Here is a 14,685-nt window from a genome sequence, read left to right as displayed (position 1 = left end):
TTTGTAGTAGGCATTTTTAAAAAAGTTTTTAGCTCCTTTAAATCCCTGTTTGGGAGTAGTTCGTCAGTCTTGTTTTTCTTTTAAGGTTTCCTGTCTTTCAATGGTATGTGAAGACTCTTGTATTAAAAACATTCTCTCTCATAAGTCATTCTTTCCAGTGACAAAGCTGATTTGGTCTATTGCAAATGAGTAAACTCAAATTTATACAACTCTTTTATGTCTTTGTATTTATAGCCTCTGCCATTTTCAATAAAGAAAAAAGTTATCAAGTCAGGCTAAGAAGCTACATCTGAAGTTGAACTTGTCGCTAGGGCAGTGGACATCTCAGGTTCTGGATCACCTGAGAACTTGTTAGAAATGTAGGTTCTCTGGCCTTGCTTACTAATCAGAAACTGGGCAGGAAGCCCAGTAATTTATATTTCAACAAGCCTTTCAAGTAATCTGATACAATGAAAATTTTGTGAAACTTTGACCTAGAAAATCTGTGGTAATAAAAATGTTTCTTCAGTAATTAAATAGCAAGCAATAGTCGCAGAGTATGTAGGTAAAAGAAATGGTAATTTCTTTTTAATTTCAACGTAGTTTCTCTAAAAGTGTTTTATACTTTTCAAAATTCACTGGCAATGATAATTTCTCATATCCACTTCTCCCCTTGTTTGCATCTTATATTATTTATTACCAGGGAAAGCTGTCTCTGTCGTTAAAAACACACACATGGAGAAATAAAGCATTATCACACTGAGCTCCTACAGTCCTATTTTTTGTATCCTGCAGAAAATATTTGCATTACAGAACTGTTCTTCACTTGATACATACGAGTTCTCTACGCAGAGTTTCTACTGATGGTAATGTGAAGAACCAACGTAACTCATTTTGCAGTGAGATTAGGGAAGAGATGAAAAATGTTTAGACAAGTGGTTCTCCACCAGGGGCAATGTCTGGAGATATCCATATGGTGGGGGAGGGGTGCTGCCCGCATCTGGTGAGTAAAGGCCAAGGAGGCTGATAAAAATCCTGCAGTGCCTAGGAAATCTCCCACACCCATAATTATCTGGTCCAAAATATCAATAGTGCTTCTGTTGAGAAACCTCGGCCTAGAGAAAAATAAAGTCCTATTTCATCAAATTAAGTTAGTCATAGTTACTATAATTTCCATGTTACTCACTTGGGAAGCCAAAGCCTTCCATCATAGCTGCATAACCCTAGAACATGAATTAAGTTCCCTTTCTTATACTCAAAATCCCCACTTCCACACCAATCCTCAAGCCCTGAAGAGAGCTTTCCTTCTTAGTGCAGAAGATATGGTTAATTATTACGGACCAGTATTGAACCCTCTTTTAGGAGCTCACATTTTTGCACTGGCACTTTGAGTTCCATGGCACATTGCCTTGTGGGAATGTTCAGCTGTTAGTCAATTTCTTCTTCTGAAAAATGTTGTTTACTTGAAATAAGACTTCATCATGAAAAAACAAGCATTTATTTCACTATCTGTACGTTTATGGCTCCTAACAAGATTCTTTTTTACATTGCATCTTTTTCTCAATTTCTATTATGTTTGAACCCTATCGAACAGGTTGATAAGATACTAAAGCATAGCCCAGTTTCTAAACAAAACATATTTTCCATTAGTAAACATCTTTCAGTGGTCCTTTCAACAACTTCTACAACAGCTCTGAAAATGTTTTCTGAAGGGCATGTGATTACTTTTTCCTTTCTTAGCCAAAGGATATTTTTGGGCTTCTCTGGCTAAAGAAGCCATTCAAAATTTAGTAGAATTGTGCAACATGAAATTTAACAAAGGACAAATGTTGTTGTGTGTATGTAATTTATCTGGAAATATAAAGAGCCGACTGGGAATACTGTATTTCTGTGCAATCTGATTTGAATTTTCATGAAGTTACATCCTTTGGGCACTGTCTGTAGAAAGCAGGCAGGTGCCACACAGCTGCACCCCCCTGCTCCTGAAGATTCTAGGAGAGGCAATTTGACACGAAGCCTAATTAACTCTGCAACGTTTGATCACAGATATTTTTATTAAGAGCATACGTACCACCCACCTGCAAACTCTAGTGTTAGCCATGGATCTCTTCACGTAGCATTAAGACAAGAAATACCAGACTCCATTGTTACAGAATGGTCTACAGAAGTACCAGGAAAAATAACCATGCAAATCCTCACGTGTGCTGATTCCTCTCACTTTTTGGCTCAGGGAATAACATTTTCCCCTAAATTCGCATTCATGATATTACACTGCTCTGTGTTTTCCATACTATTATGTAAATGATGACAATAATGGGGACAATTCAGATCTTGATGCTGTTTAACTGAATTTGGAGTCCCTGAAACACATGTCAAAATTTAACATGAAGACGATCACAAAATTCCTGTTTAATTCTTTTTTAAAAAAATTTAATTTCTCCTAGATGTGTCCTCGATATTTGGGGACTGAAATATGCCCCGAATAAGGAGCCAGTGTTTAATTCCGGAAACTGATAATCTCCTGATTTTTACTATTTCATTAAAATGCCCACCTTTAACTGAGGAGGTGGCCATCTTTTAAATATTTTCATCAAAATGTACTTCAAACTAAAAAGTTAAACAACTTCTAAGATCTATGTGAGATTTGCATTATTAACCTTAAGGCAGTGGGTCAGGCTTTTTGGAGACAAGACCTTCTACATGTTTAATTTATAAAGATACTAATTTCTAGTAACATCACTATACACATTTCCATATGACGTTTCAAACATTAATCTGAGTAAATATTTCTTTTTTGAGTTGTTTGATATCCTAGAAAAACTAGAAAGCCAGTTTAGGGGTATAATTAAAAATTTAAAAGCTTTGTTTCATAAACATATTTTAGGGTATGTATAATATCTTGTTTGCTTTTTTTTTTAACATTAAGTCTACTATGTCTTCAAGAGCAAATGTTATTTTCTCTAGAATACCACTGACTGCCTTTAATAATAGGATCTAGCTGTTTATCTGCAGTAGATATCTTCCACTCTCCCACTTCTGCCCGTTCTTTTGAGAATACTCAGAAGTGGAAGATAGGGATTTTTCTTCTTCATGTTTTTAAGAGCACAATGTTAGTGATGGAAAAGAACTTCTGAATTTCCAATATGCTTAGGACAACTTACCTTCTTGTCTTCTGGGTGATTCTTTTTGTTCTGATTATAACTATAGAACTATGAGTAATATATAATTGTAATACAAAAAAAGTCAAAAAGGGGGTTGTACTTGTATACAAAAATAATAGTCATTCATGTGCATAATTTGTATATGGTTTACATACTTTATACAAAGATGAAAGGATGTTTTGCTATATGAATAATATCCCCAGGTTACTTCAATATATATTATAGCCTATTGAATAATAGTTATATTTTACTGCATATATATTTTCATGATGATATCTCTTCTCAAACATTTCTAACCAGTTATTGGGAAAATATATTCTTTACCTAAAAATAGGCAAAACTACAATTAAACCAATGGCACTTGTAGACAAGCAGAACGACTTAGCTTATTTTCTGGGCTTCATTTTCTTTGTTTCAATTTGAGAGCTGCATTACAAAATTTCTATGATTTCAAAATTTCTATGATTTCTTCCAGCCCTATGACTCGGTTAATTCCAATAACAGATATTGGGATATAAAGAGACGGCCAAATTATGAATTGAAACACCCAGGATCACAGCGACTGTTATGTAACCAGACAGGCACCTGTATCTCATCACTTCATGAGTGATCTTGTTACTATTATAATTTATTCTTCAAATCGCTCCATCTACAAGTTTGATTGCCTGACATCCATATGTGCATACGTGTTCTTTAAAACCATTCCAGGGGAGGGACTTTTTCTGAAAATCTACAGCCACAGCATGTCCAAAAATGAACAAGGTCAAGTAAGGACGCTCCTGAGATGCAGTGTCTCTCTTTAAAACATGTTCTTTGTTGCCTGGGAGGCCCCAGCATGGAGCAGTGGTCAGAGGCCAAGCAACTAGTGTTTAAAAAAAAAAAGTAAAAGAGGTGAAAAAATGGGAGGAAGGAAAGTAATATGTGGAATTGTCAAATGCAGGGATGGAGTCAAATGGTATGGGGAAAGGAAACAGAGACAAGCAGGAAAAGGACCCAGCAAGTAATCCCGACCGTGTCGTGAGTCTACACCGCTGAGTCACGGGTGTACTGTAAAGTTCCCTCTTCCCAGACTCTGTGCTTAAGTGACTGTATCTTTAAACTGCCTGATCCAACAGCTGATTCAGTTGCCACCACAGAAATAGAAATTATAGCTTTCAACCCTTCATTTTATCCCTCTTACCTATAATCCTCTAGTTCCAGTCTGTCTGACAACTTGACAACGTTGTTGTTTCTTTTTCTTCCTTTTTTTTTTTTTAATTAGCACAGCTTTGGGGTACCACCGAAATATGCTTTACACATAGATAACAGTAGACACCCCTGGAAACTCTTGATGAGAAAAAAAAAAAATCCTGCTGGGAATATAAAATGGCACAGAGAACACACAGAACGGATTCTCATAATTGAGATTGTCATGTGTCTTATTAAAAGCCATCATTTACCTGGAGGTCTTTCTTTAAAGCCTAAGATTCTTCACAGATTTTACGTAGGGATATCTTTTCAAAGGCTCACTGATCTACTTTCACATGTGTGTTGTTTGCTTCGCTCCTTCAAAGGGCTTCAAAGTTTACTTTCATATTTAAAAAGAGTAATGATGAAGGCTATTATTTGAATGCAATGCCTTCAGTGAGACCAAGATGCTTATTATAATTGCCCTGATGAGATGGTCAAAGCCTCTCATGGCTCGCAGCCTCCTCTAATGTGTATTTAGGTGCCCTGACGGATGGCTCGCCTCAGTGATGTGGCATAGGTTTGATGAAAGGACGGTAAACAACATCAATTATAAAAGACATATGTTAATGAGAAGAAGGAAAGGAAGAGAGAGAGGGACTAGGGGAAAAAAAGAAGAATTATCTGCAGTACAAAGAACAAAGCATTTCAACTGAACTAAAAGAAATGACGTACCTGAATCACGTCCTAATTTTAGGGTATAACTATGCTCTTTGGAGTATGTGTCTTTGGAGACATAACATATTTCTTCAACTTTTGTGGGACTGTTATTGAAGGTGTAGATCAAACTGCCTTCAGTTTCCTTTATGGACTTATTGGTAATTTTGCCACGATCCCTGTACAAAACAAAGATGTTATGTAAAACTCAGGTCATGTTAAGCAAATTAGCTAAAATTGATTTTTATCCTCTTATGGAAATGTTTTCCAATCCAGCAATCCATAGAGATCTGTCAACTTTTCGTATCCTAAATTTTCCTTTTTCCAGGACTACTAATTTAGCCCAGAAAACATTGTTTGCCCACCTCTCCAGAAAATAACAACCAAAGACCCCTGAAAAGGTAAAACAAATACTTTTGCCTACCTCTGCTATGCTAATTAATTATAAGGATTACTTTTCCTTTGGAGGTATTTCCCATGTGTAAAAAGGTTTTAAAATATTAAATACTATTAGTACAATTCATAAATAAGTCTAGATTTTATTCCCAAGCCCGTTAAATATATTTGCTTTATTTTTTATCTAATTTCTCTAAAGAGACTAACTTATCATCTAAATAATACTGTGCTATATTTATATCATTCTTCTAGTCTATGATAATGGTTGAATCTTCAAAAATAGAAATATTGAATGTGATTAAGCCATGTGGTTTTCTGCCTTTCATTTAAACTAAATGAAGACAAGCTAATGTGGGGTTTTTTTCCCCCCTTTTTACTGTAGAATCAGAGAATCCTGGTATTACGTTTAAAAAAATACCATAAGAGACAGTGTCTAGAATTTATGAGTTTGTTAGACAACTTATTTCTTCAGTTAGACAATGTATTCTCCCCTTAGGAATGTATTTCTGTTACTTTTATTGTAAAACACTATCAATATTTTCTGTCCACATAACAAGATGTTTCATTCCCGTACTTTTCCTCTGTGCTCCTTGGCACCTGTGGTGAGGCACTCGAGAGTGCTCCAGGGCACAACTGAAGGCGTGTGAATACCCCTTGGCTGAAACTACAAGGGAGAAGAATGTTGAACAGCCTCCCACGTGCCCCCTGCTATTCCCAAACCTTCCCATGCAGAGGCCATGGGTGTGGCAGTGAGGGAGGGGCTTAGCACAGCTCCTGTTTTCTGGCTGGGGTTTTGGGCATCACTCTGTGCATACCCGCTTAGCAGGAAAACGACTAACAAGGGGAGAAAGAGTTCATATAAAGAAATACGTCAGATATGCTTTAAGATATTTAAAATCACTCTGTCAGTTTTAACATTGCAGGAGATTGAAACATTCTGAAAAGGCCATGCATACACCCATCAACTGGTCTGTGGTGTGGTGATTGCCTAGCTTTTGACTAATTTATTTTACTGAATTCACCAGGGGCTTCCTATCTCTATTTATGACACCGAATTGTTCTTCACGTGAAATTTAAAGTTTTCAAACACAATGGAAGTTGAACACACCCCCTCCCCCCATGCACTCACGTATGTCAGCATTTTGGAGTCCATGCTGCCTTTGCAGTTTCATCCCCAGACAACTTTCTATGACTGGCAAAATTCCTCCTATGACAGATAGGGAAACTGAGGCTCAGAGAGTCACTAAAGTTACAGAGTGATTGAATATGCATAAAAGGTTATGCTCCCAGGGGTGTGGAGAAAAGGGAACCCTCCTACATTGTTGGTGGGAATGTAAGTTGGTGCAGCCACTATGGAAAACACTATGGAGATTCCTTAAAAAAACTAGAAATAGAGCTACCGTATGATCCAGCAATCCCACTCCTGGGCATATATCTGAAGAAAACTCTAATTCAAAAAGATACATGCACCCCAATGTTCATTGCAGTACTATTTACAATAGCCAGGACATGGAAGCAACCTAAATGTCCATCAACAGAAGAATGGATAAAAAACATGTGGTACTTATGTACAATGGAATATTACTCAGCCATAAAAAGAATGAAATAATGCCATTTGCAGCAACATGCATTGACCTAGAGATGATCATACAGACTGAAGTAAGTCAGAAAGAGAAAGACAAATACAATACGATATCATTTATATTTGGAATCTAAAATATGGCACATAGATAGGATGAACCTATCTATGAAATAGAAAGAGGCTCACAGACATAGAGAACAGACTTGTGGTTGCCAAGGGGGACGGGGGTTGGGGGAGGGATGGAGTGGGAGTTTGGGATAAGCAGATGTAAGCTTTTATGTATAGAATGGATAAACAACAAGGTCTTACTGTATAGCAAAAGGAACTATATTCAATATCTTGTGATAAACCATAATTGAAAAGAATATATAAAAAAGAATGTATGCATATATATAATTGAATCACTTTGCTGTACAGCAGAAATTAACACAACATTGTAAAGCAACTATACTTCAATTAAAAAAATTTTTTTTTTAAAGTTATACTCCCAAACAAGCACTCCATCCACCATACTCCCTTTTCATGGCAAATAAATGGGTGCTGGAGACACTTAGATTATTGTTAATGCCACAAATAAAATCTCAATGTTATGAACTCATGTTATAAATTTACTGTATTTTGATTAGATTGGAAAGGATAGCTAGAAAGTATTTTGACCTGAATACTGTAATGGGAATAAAGAGTGTATGTGAAACATTTTAATGGTTATAGAATTTATCTACTCTCTCATTTTCCACTCAGCCATCCTTTATTAGATTGTGAAGTAGTTGTTTTTCTCTCTGCTATTCCTATTAACTAAAGAAATGTAAGAATAGCAGGAGCTTGGAAGGGAATGGTAGAGGACAAAAGATGTTCTGAATTTTTTAAAAAATAATTTTTGTAAAGTTTTTAAATTAAGGCTTCCCCAGGGCAATGTCTTGGTCTGTAGCCCCTGACAGCTACTATTAATTACATTTTAACCTGTTAATGGTCTGACACTTTCCAGCGTATTTTAAGCCTATCCCAAGTATTCCACAAGGATTGAACCCATTTATGAAGAACAGAGAACTGTTGAATGGATTGGGCTGGGGATGCAAGCAGACTCAATTTGGGAGAGAAATATTTACTAAAGGTTTCAATGGAGCCATCAAAGCCCAGGGTATTTGAGTAAGACAAAATTCTATCAAATGGTCCATTTAAATCTTCTTATAGAGTTCTCCTGTTTAAAAGTGGCCCCATGGTCACTTTTCATATACAACCGAATGTGCCTCTGCATGGTGTATGAAACAAAAGAAATACAAAGACAAACAAAAGTTGACAAGCTAAGAAGGCAGGTGGGAGAAATCTTCCTCCCTTGCTTTAAAAGATTATGATAAATTAAAACTGCAAACTCTGGGGACTTCCCTGGTGGTCCTGTGGTTAAGAATCCGCCTTCCAATGCAAGGGATTCTGGTTCAATCCCTGGTTGGGGAACTAAGATTCCACATGGCACGGGGCAACTAAACCCTCGTGCCTCAACTACTGAGCCCACGTGCTGCAAACTACAGAGCCCATGCACTCAGGAGCCCTCATGCCACAACCAAAAATCCCACATGCGGGAACGAAGATCCTGTGTGCTGCAACTAAGACCCGAAGCCGCCAAAAATAAATAAATAAATAAATTTTAAAAATTAATAAAAGAACCAACCACTATCTATGAAAAAATAAATAAATGAAAAAAAATAATAAAGCTGCAAACTTTCTCTCTCCCTCTCCCTCTCTCTTGCTCTCTCTCTCTGTATCTACAATATATTTAGAGCATCACTTGAAGATATGTTATAAATTAATTCCCTAATTCATTTCGGGAGTTTTTTTTCACACGTTTCTCTTTTCATCTGCAAAAGTCATCCTGAATTTAGAGAGGAAGAAAAGCATGACCTTCCATAGTCAATGATGATCTTTCTTTGTTTCCCAGTCCCAGCCTTTGCACCTACATGCTGCCCCGGCACGGTATGGAGGCCAATCAGACAGCTCTCACTGCAAGATGCCAGAGAGACTGTGGAAGCCGGAGACCCTGGGCTCACAGGCTGAAACTTGCTTGCTTGGCAAGGCTCAGATGCCATGGTTTGAATCTCTAATAAACAGCTCGCTGCCTCGCCAGTAATGTACCCTGGGGCTGCTGGGAGGGGATTCTTTTTATAGAAAACATAAGGATTTAATATCTCTACGAACTCTTTGATTTAATAGAGTTTGGGGGTTTTTTTTTTAAACTTTCCCCTTTATTTCGTAGACCCTGTGATGTGAACCAGTGTTAATTCTTGATGCGGCAGTAGGATGTAATCAACGTCTCTCTACTGGGCTCAAGATTCTTTATCCTTTTTAACCATGTGCTTAAAGGAAGCATAAAATATCTTGCCACCGAATGTCTTTTTACAGACTGAAAAGACTTTTAGGTTAAACAACATTTGTGAGGTTTTTGATGCAATCAAATGCAATTTCAATCTTCTTGAAAGATCCAGCCCTGCCTCTCGAAAATTGCTCATCTGTGTCAGCTTTCCATCTTTCTCACTGGTGTTTTACACATGAAGTCTATTTTCACTGAGAAAATGGAATCTTTGTGTCTTTGTCTCTGAGCGTGCTGCTTTCAGGCATGTTCTGGCAGGGGCTTTGACTGTCGAGGCTCTGGGGGAGGGGCCTGGCAGTCATTTGTCAGCTTTTCTTGCATCTGTAATTTCTGGCCACTCAGCAGTATTAGGGGGTCTCAGAAAGGGGGCGAAGAGGGTTGAGGGGAGAGCTTGTCACTGATGAAAGCCAAACTCTGCATAACTGCCTGAATTAATGACCAAAGAGAGAGAGAGGGGAGTCTGAAGAACTTTTATTGTGCCTTAATGAAAAAGATTTTTTGGAAATGGCTAATTTACAAAATTGCACATGGTAACATTTTCAGATCTCAGTTGAGAAAGCCCCAGTCCATATTCTGTTACCGATTTCATTGCTTTTAGCTTGGCATTGGCTCATGAAACTATTTTAATTTTCCACCAGTGGCTTCTGGTTATTTCTGTCCTTATTTCCTCGTAACGTAACTGACAGGCCAATTAAACATCTGCAGTTTTTTAATCTGGATTTTCCCCCATAACTATTTTGCTTTTCTTCTAAAACTTCCAGATGTTTTGGCTCCTTTAGGATTTGACGGCATGCAACTATACTTGCTCCTATTTCAAAGACAGAGAATCAGATGGACCGGCCAGATGTTTCTATAGGAAAAGCTTGGTAACACACCAATAATCGGGTCAGTATTTTTGTCTCTTTATAGATACTTTTACCCTAGTACATATCTTCTTGTCTTTTAGCATTTTACTATTTGAGTTGATCTTCGAAACATTTTTGTAGGTGATTAGAGTTCAGAATTTATGCTGTTATCTGTAAAGTAATTTGTTATGGCCAGTGAAGAAAGTATCCAATTCTGTTATCTCAGTGTCTAGCGATGGGAATAGAAGCTGCTGTGATTTGTTTTTTATTATTTCTGTCTTTTTTTTCCCCTTTGTGGGAGATAAGAAGTTGTAAAACTATGTGAGGCAACAATGTATTTTAACTCAGTTTCCGGCTTTGTACAAACATTAAAGGAATCACCGATATCTTGCCTTGTCTGGAGAAGAGTTAAAAGAGTCTCTAATGTACTTCAAGAAAACCTGTTTCCCATAATTAATAACAGGAAGCCGGGTAAACAGACATTTGCTGACACGTGAAACTGAAACAGTAACATATACACAGAAACCTGGGAAATGAAACAACGCAGCAGCCCTGTATGGTTATACCAGAGGGCAGCTCGGTTGTGATAGATTTATTCACAGTCACATAAAGTCCAGAGTAAATGATCATTCACTTTACATTGCAAGGTGACTTCTGATCATTCAAACACATGCTCGTAGAGTGCAATCATTTCTCCCACGGTTAGTATTTGGAAATGATCTCAAGCTATTCATACTCTTAAGATTTAGGCAGAAAATCATTCTTTCCTGGAAGATAGATTTTCCGGACAATCAAGTAAACATGAAGGAAGACAAGCTTTCCTTTTTTAAAACATTATTATGAGATTTTAAAACCCATTCTTGCTACACTTCTGGAAATGAGAACACTTAATGGGATAATCTTGGTATATGTAAGGTTGCTTTATCGGGACGGGGGGGTAGTGTATATTCGTGAGGTCTCAGGCAAACTAAATGCAGCAGGTATTAATTAGACACATAAAGGATCAGTGGGCACCCTGGCCCAGTTGTGATTACAGCTCCAGACCAGCTCCCCGGGGAAGTAATGTGTCTCTATCTTCCAGTTGTATCAGAGAGTGGGGACTGTCTGTGCTCAGTACTGACCTTGAAAGCAGCAAACTGATGTGATGTGTGGTTTCCCTGCTTCTTAGAAGACTGAGCTTGATTTGAATTTGGGGATTTTTGTACAGAGTTAGCACTTAATGTGCAGTTAATTTTGAGGTATGAGTGGCTTGATCCTTTCAGTGAAACATTTTTTATTACATTTTAAAGTTGACTTTCTGAGAACTGTTAAATGTAAAATGAAGCTTCATCGAATGTTTATTTCTGGTTTTGTGGGATGAATAGGAGAATAAGGAATGATGGCAGAAGTGAGGAAATGTGTGTGTTTTATGATGTACATATTGCAAACTAAAGGATGTATTTTGACTATTCTAGTGTAATAAAAAGAAACCTACACTGTTTCACACAGACAGAGTTATGTGTCTTCCTGATAAGCTCCCAGTAAGTCACATCTTAACACTAGAAAAATGCAGTGTCCTGGGTACCAGAATCAGAGGATTTTGCATCCACGTAACTTATCTCAAAACTGAAAGCCAAATGTATTGTTTTCTTAACTATATCTGCAGTAGATGTAAATTTAAGGCAGAGGTGTTATACTCAGGTCCAATTAAAAGTAAATATAAATTGTTTCATGTTTTATATACACATGGATGAAGAAAAGTAAATAGGAAACACTTTATCTCCAGAATCTGCTATTCGTTGTGGAATTTGGAACCCACCCAATGAATATCTTAAATTTCAAGAAACAATTGAGTTGCAGTGAAGCTTTGTTAATTGCAAGCAAAAAAAGAAGACATTTTCTGAGCTGCAAGATGTCAGTGAGTTTATAAAGGCGCAAGAAAGTATGTAGAGACTGAAAGTGTACTTACTTATTTGGACTTTTGTTAAATAGAGGATGGACTATATATTGAATATTAGGAGTATACCAGCTATTCAGAATATTTTTTTGTAAGAAAAACGTTAAGTTAATGAATTCCAAATTACAAACAACGACAACAGCAACATTGCTGTTCTCCTTGTTAAGCCTTATGGAAAGAAAAGGAAAGCCCAGCAGGTTTGGTACTAGAATTACGCCATTTGCAAATTGACGCCTTGGAAAATAGAAGATATTTTTTCCAAAACTTTTTAGGTGAGGATCTTCTTGGAATACTTTCAAGTATAAATTATAAACTTTCAACTATTAACCATAAAGTTTAACCCTATGGAAACGATGATAATGCATTAAAAAAATAATGATCTTCACAGGCAGACTCGTTATTGTACACTCATGTCATGATATTTAAAGTTGTTCTTGGAAATGGTTCGTCATAAAGATCCTGTAGATGACCTGAGTTACACTGTTCAGTGACGATCCCAGAGCCACCTGAGATGTGGTTACTCTTATTCCTCAGGTAGGTTCGGTTGAACAGAATTAGCAAAGTCTGGTAAGAGTAGCATTTCCCTTCCTTTCTTTGACTCCATCAGAGCACAATGTCTTTGCATGAACCTGATGGAGACAATCTGGTGAATTTATTAAGAGAACAGTGAACTCACAGTTGTGACAGAGTCAGTAAATCCTCTTGCTTTTGTGGAAACTACTAACTAAAATTTCTTAAAAATGAGATCTGGAAGCAAAAAAAAATTTTTTTTAAGACTGAACCTCAGTGTTATATTGAGCTCAGACCAATATTTCGAATAAAGAGCTAAAACATATAAAGCAAACTTACACGTTAGACCTGTGTACATTTTCTAATAGTAACGTCTTTTGGTTCAAGTGGTTTGTGTGTGTATGTGAATTTCACTCATCTGTTTGCTCATCATATAAATGTCCACTTGATGGTTGTTCTGTCACACTGTTTTCTAGTTTCTATTTGCTTTTTAGGAACATGCCCAGAAAAAGCTGAACATCTATTTCCTGACTTCTGCCTTTCCCTCCTTTATTTTTATTTATGTATGTGTTTATGTATATATTCAGTCCTTTGTGAATTTTCTCTAAAAGGTATTTCAGAGAGATAAAATATATGGATATGAATGGAAGCTGGCAAAATTATTTATTGATTACTTGGTGACTCCTGCTTCCTACAGCTTTAGTAATCGCTGTAGTCTATCTGGTACCTAGTGAGTTTCCAGTACAAGCTTGGAAAATTTTTTGACAGAGAATTTAGCAGTTTCAACATGACCTTTCCTGTTCCCCCTTAAGCTTCACTGCTATGATCAAACAAAACTCTAAGACTATTCCACACTTCTCAAAACACTTCTCAAAAGGAAGTGCTTCAAACTTCAACCAGGTTTCTGGAGATCTGTCTGTCTTGCTTTAGTTAGCACGTCTCAATATATTTCCTGTCATTGTCATCTTTCTAAACACTGCAACTTGTGACACACACTGAATCCATTGCTGGAAAACCTATTATTTTGCTAATAATGAGCTAGCAGCAGAAACTATTAAGATTGAAGGGCAGTTTTTAAACATGTACTCGAGCATGAATAAACGATGGTTGTGATGGGACCTCTATTGAAGTAACAATTAAAATTGTCTTTGTAGTATAAATATAGGTCAGACCTGGACAGGTATATGGTCTATCAATATTAGGAATGCTGATTCCTCTATTAAAAAAAAACAACACAGAAATTGCCTAAGATATAAAGGTCAACCTCTTTTTATTTATTGCCTTACACTAAAAGGGTGAACTATCACTGCCATCTAATTAGTATTCTTCTTTCTTTCCTGTCCTACCACTTATATGTTTTCCTCCTTCAAAGGAAACAAATTTGCTTTGCTGGAGGGGAAATTATGTTTATAAATTTTAATTTTAGAAAGGAAAAGCATATAGTTTGTCTTGGTGGTTTAACAGGTCGAGTGTGTTTCATCCATAATATATTTGCAAGCGGATTTAGTTCTGCTTTACAACGTCTGCGGATATGTAAGAATAAAAGTAATTTTAAAGTGTAAGTTACACTTTAAAGTGAACGTTACTCTTTAAACGAAAACTCTGAATGAGGTTGCTTAAGAGAATTCCTAACTTTTAAAAACACTGTGGATTTACTTATCAGTTGCTTAGAAAATCTAAGTGTGTATCATGAAGTTTGTTGAATTTTACTGGCTTCCGGATGAAAACTTTATTGAAACTTCAAAACCATGGTACACAAATTCTCCATGAAAGAAACCTAGAACAATGCGCAGGCAACTTTTAGGAACTGATGCTGTTCAATTCTACTTCTTCTATTCTGTATGGGATAAAATATCCCTAAAGTTTTCAGCTCACTTGTATTGAAGTGGTATAAATAGGCAAGTCAAATTGTACAGAGAGAATAGGACACGAATCAACTCTGCCTGTTTCTGCCGTTTCTTCAGCAGAATAGTTACTAAATAAGTTGTGTCTTATTTAGTATCTGGATACTAAATAAGATACAATAGATA

At 36.7% G+C, this 14,685-nt stretch overlaps 1 protein-coding gene across 8 annotated transcripts in view; it reads right to left on the bottom strand.

Annotated features, from left to right (window-relative positions):
* The window catches only part of LOC309643253 (uncharacterized protein), a 157,177-nt gene that overhangs the window by 106,397 nt on the left and 36,095 nt on the right, over positions 1 to 14,685 (bottom strand). For all 8 annotated transcript variants that reach the window (XR_014253649.1, XR_014253650.1, XR_014253651.1 and 5 more), the window contains one exon: positions 5,043 to 5,203. Coding sequence is in view for 3 of the 8 variants with exons in the window: in XM_082425869.1 (XP_082281995.1) it covers positions 5,043 to 5,203 (161 nt within the window). In the remaining 5 variants the exon portion in view is untranslated. The remainder of the gene's footprint in view (positions 1 to 5,042; positions 5,204 to 14,685) is intronic.

The sequence above is a fragment of the Balaenoptera physalus genome (genome assembly GCF_965194825.1).
Source record: "Balaenoptera physalus genome assembly, chromosome: 1".
NCBI lineage: Eukaryota > Metazoa > Chordata > Mammalia > Artiodactyla > Balaenopteridae > Balaenoptera > Balaenoptera physalus.
This window is presented reverse-complemented; position numbering and strand designations above follow the sequence as displayed.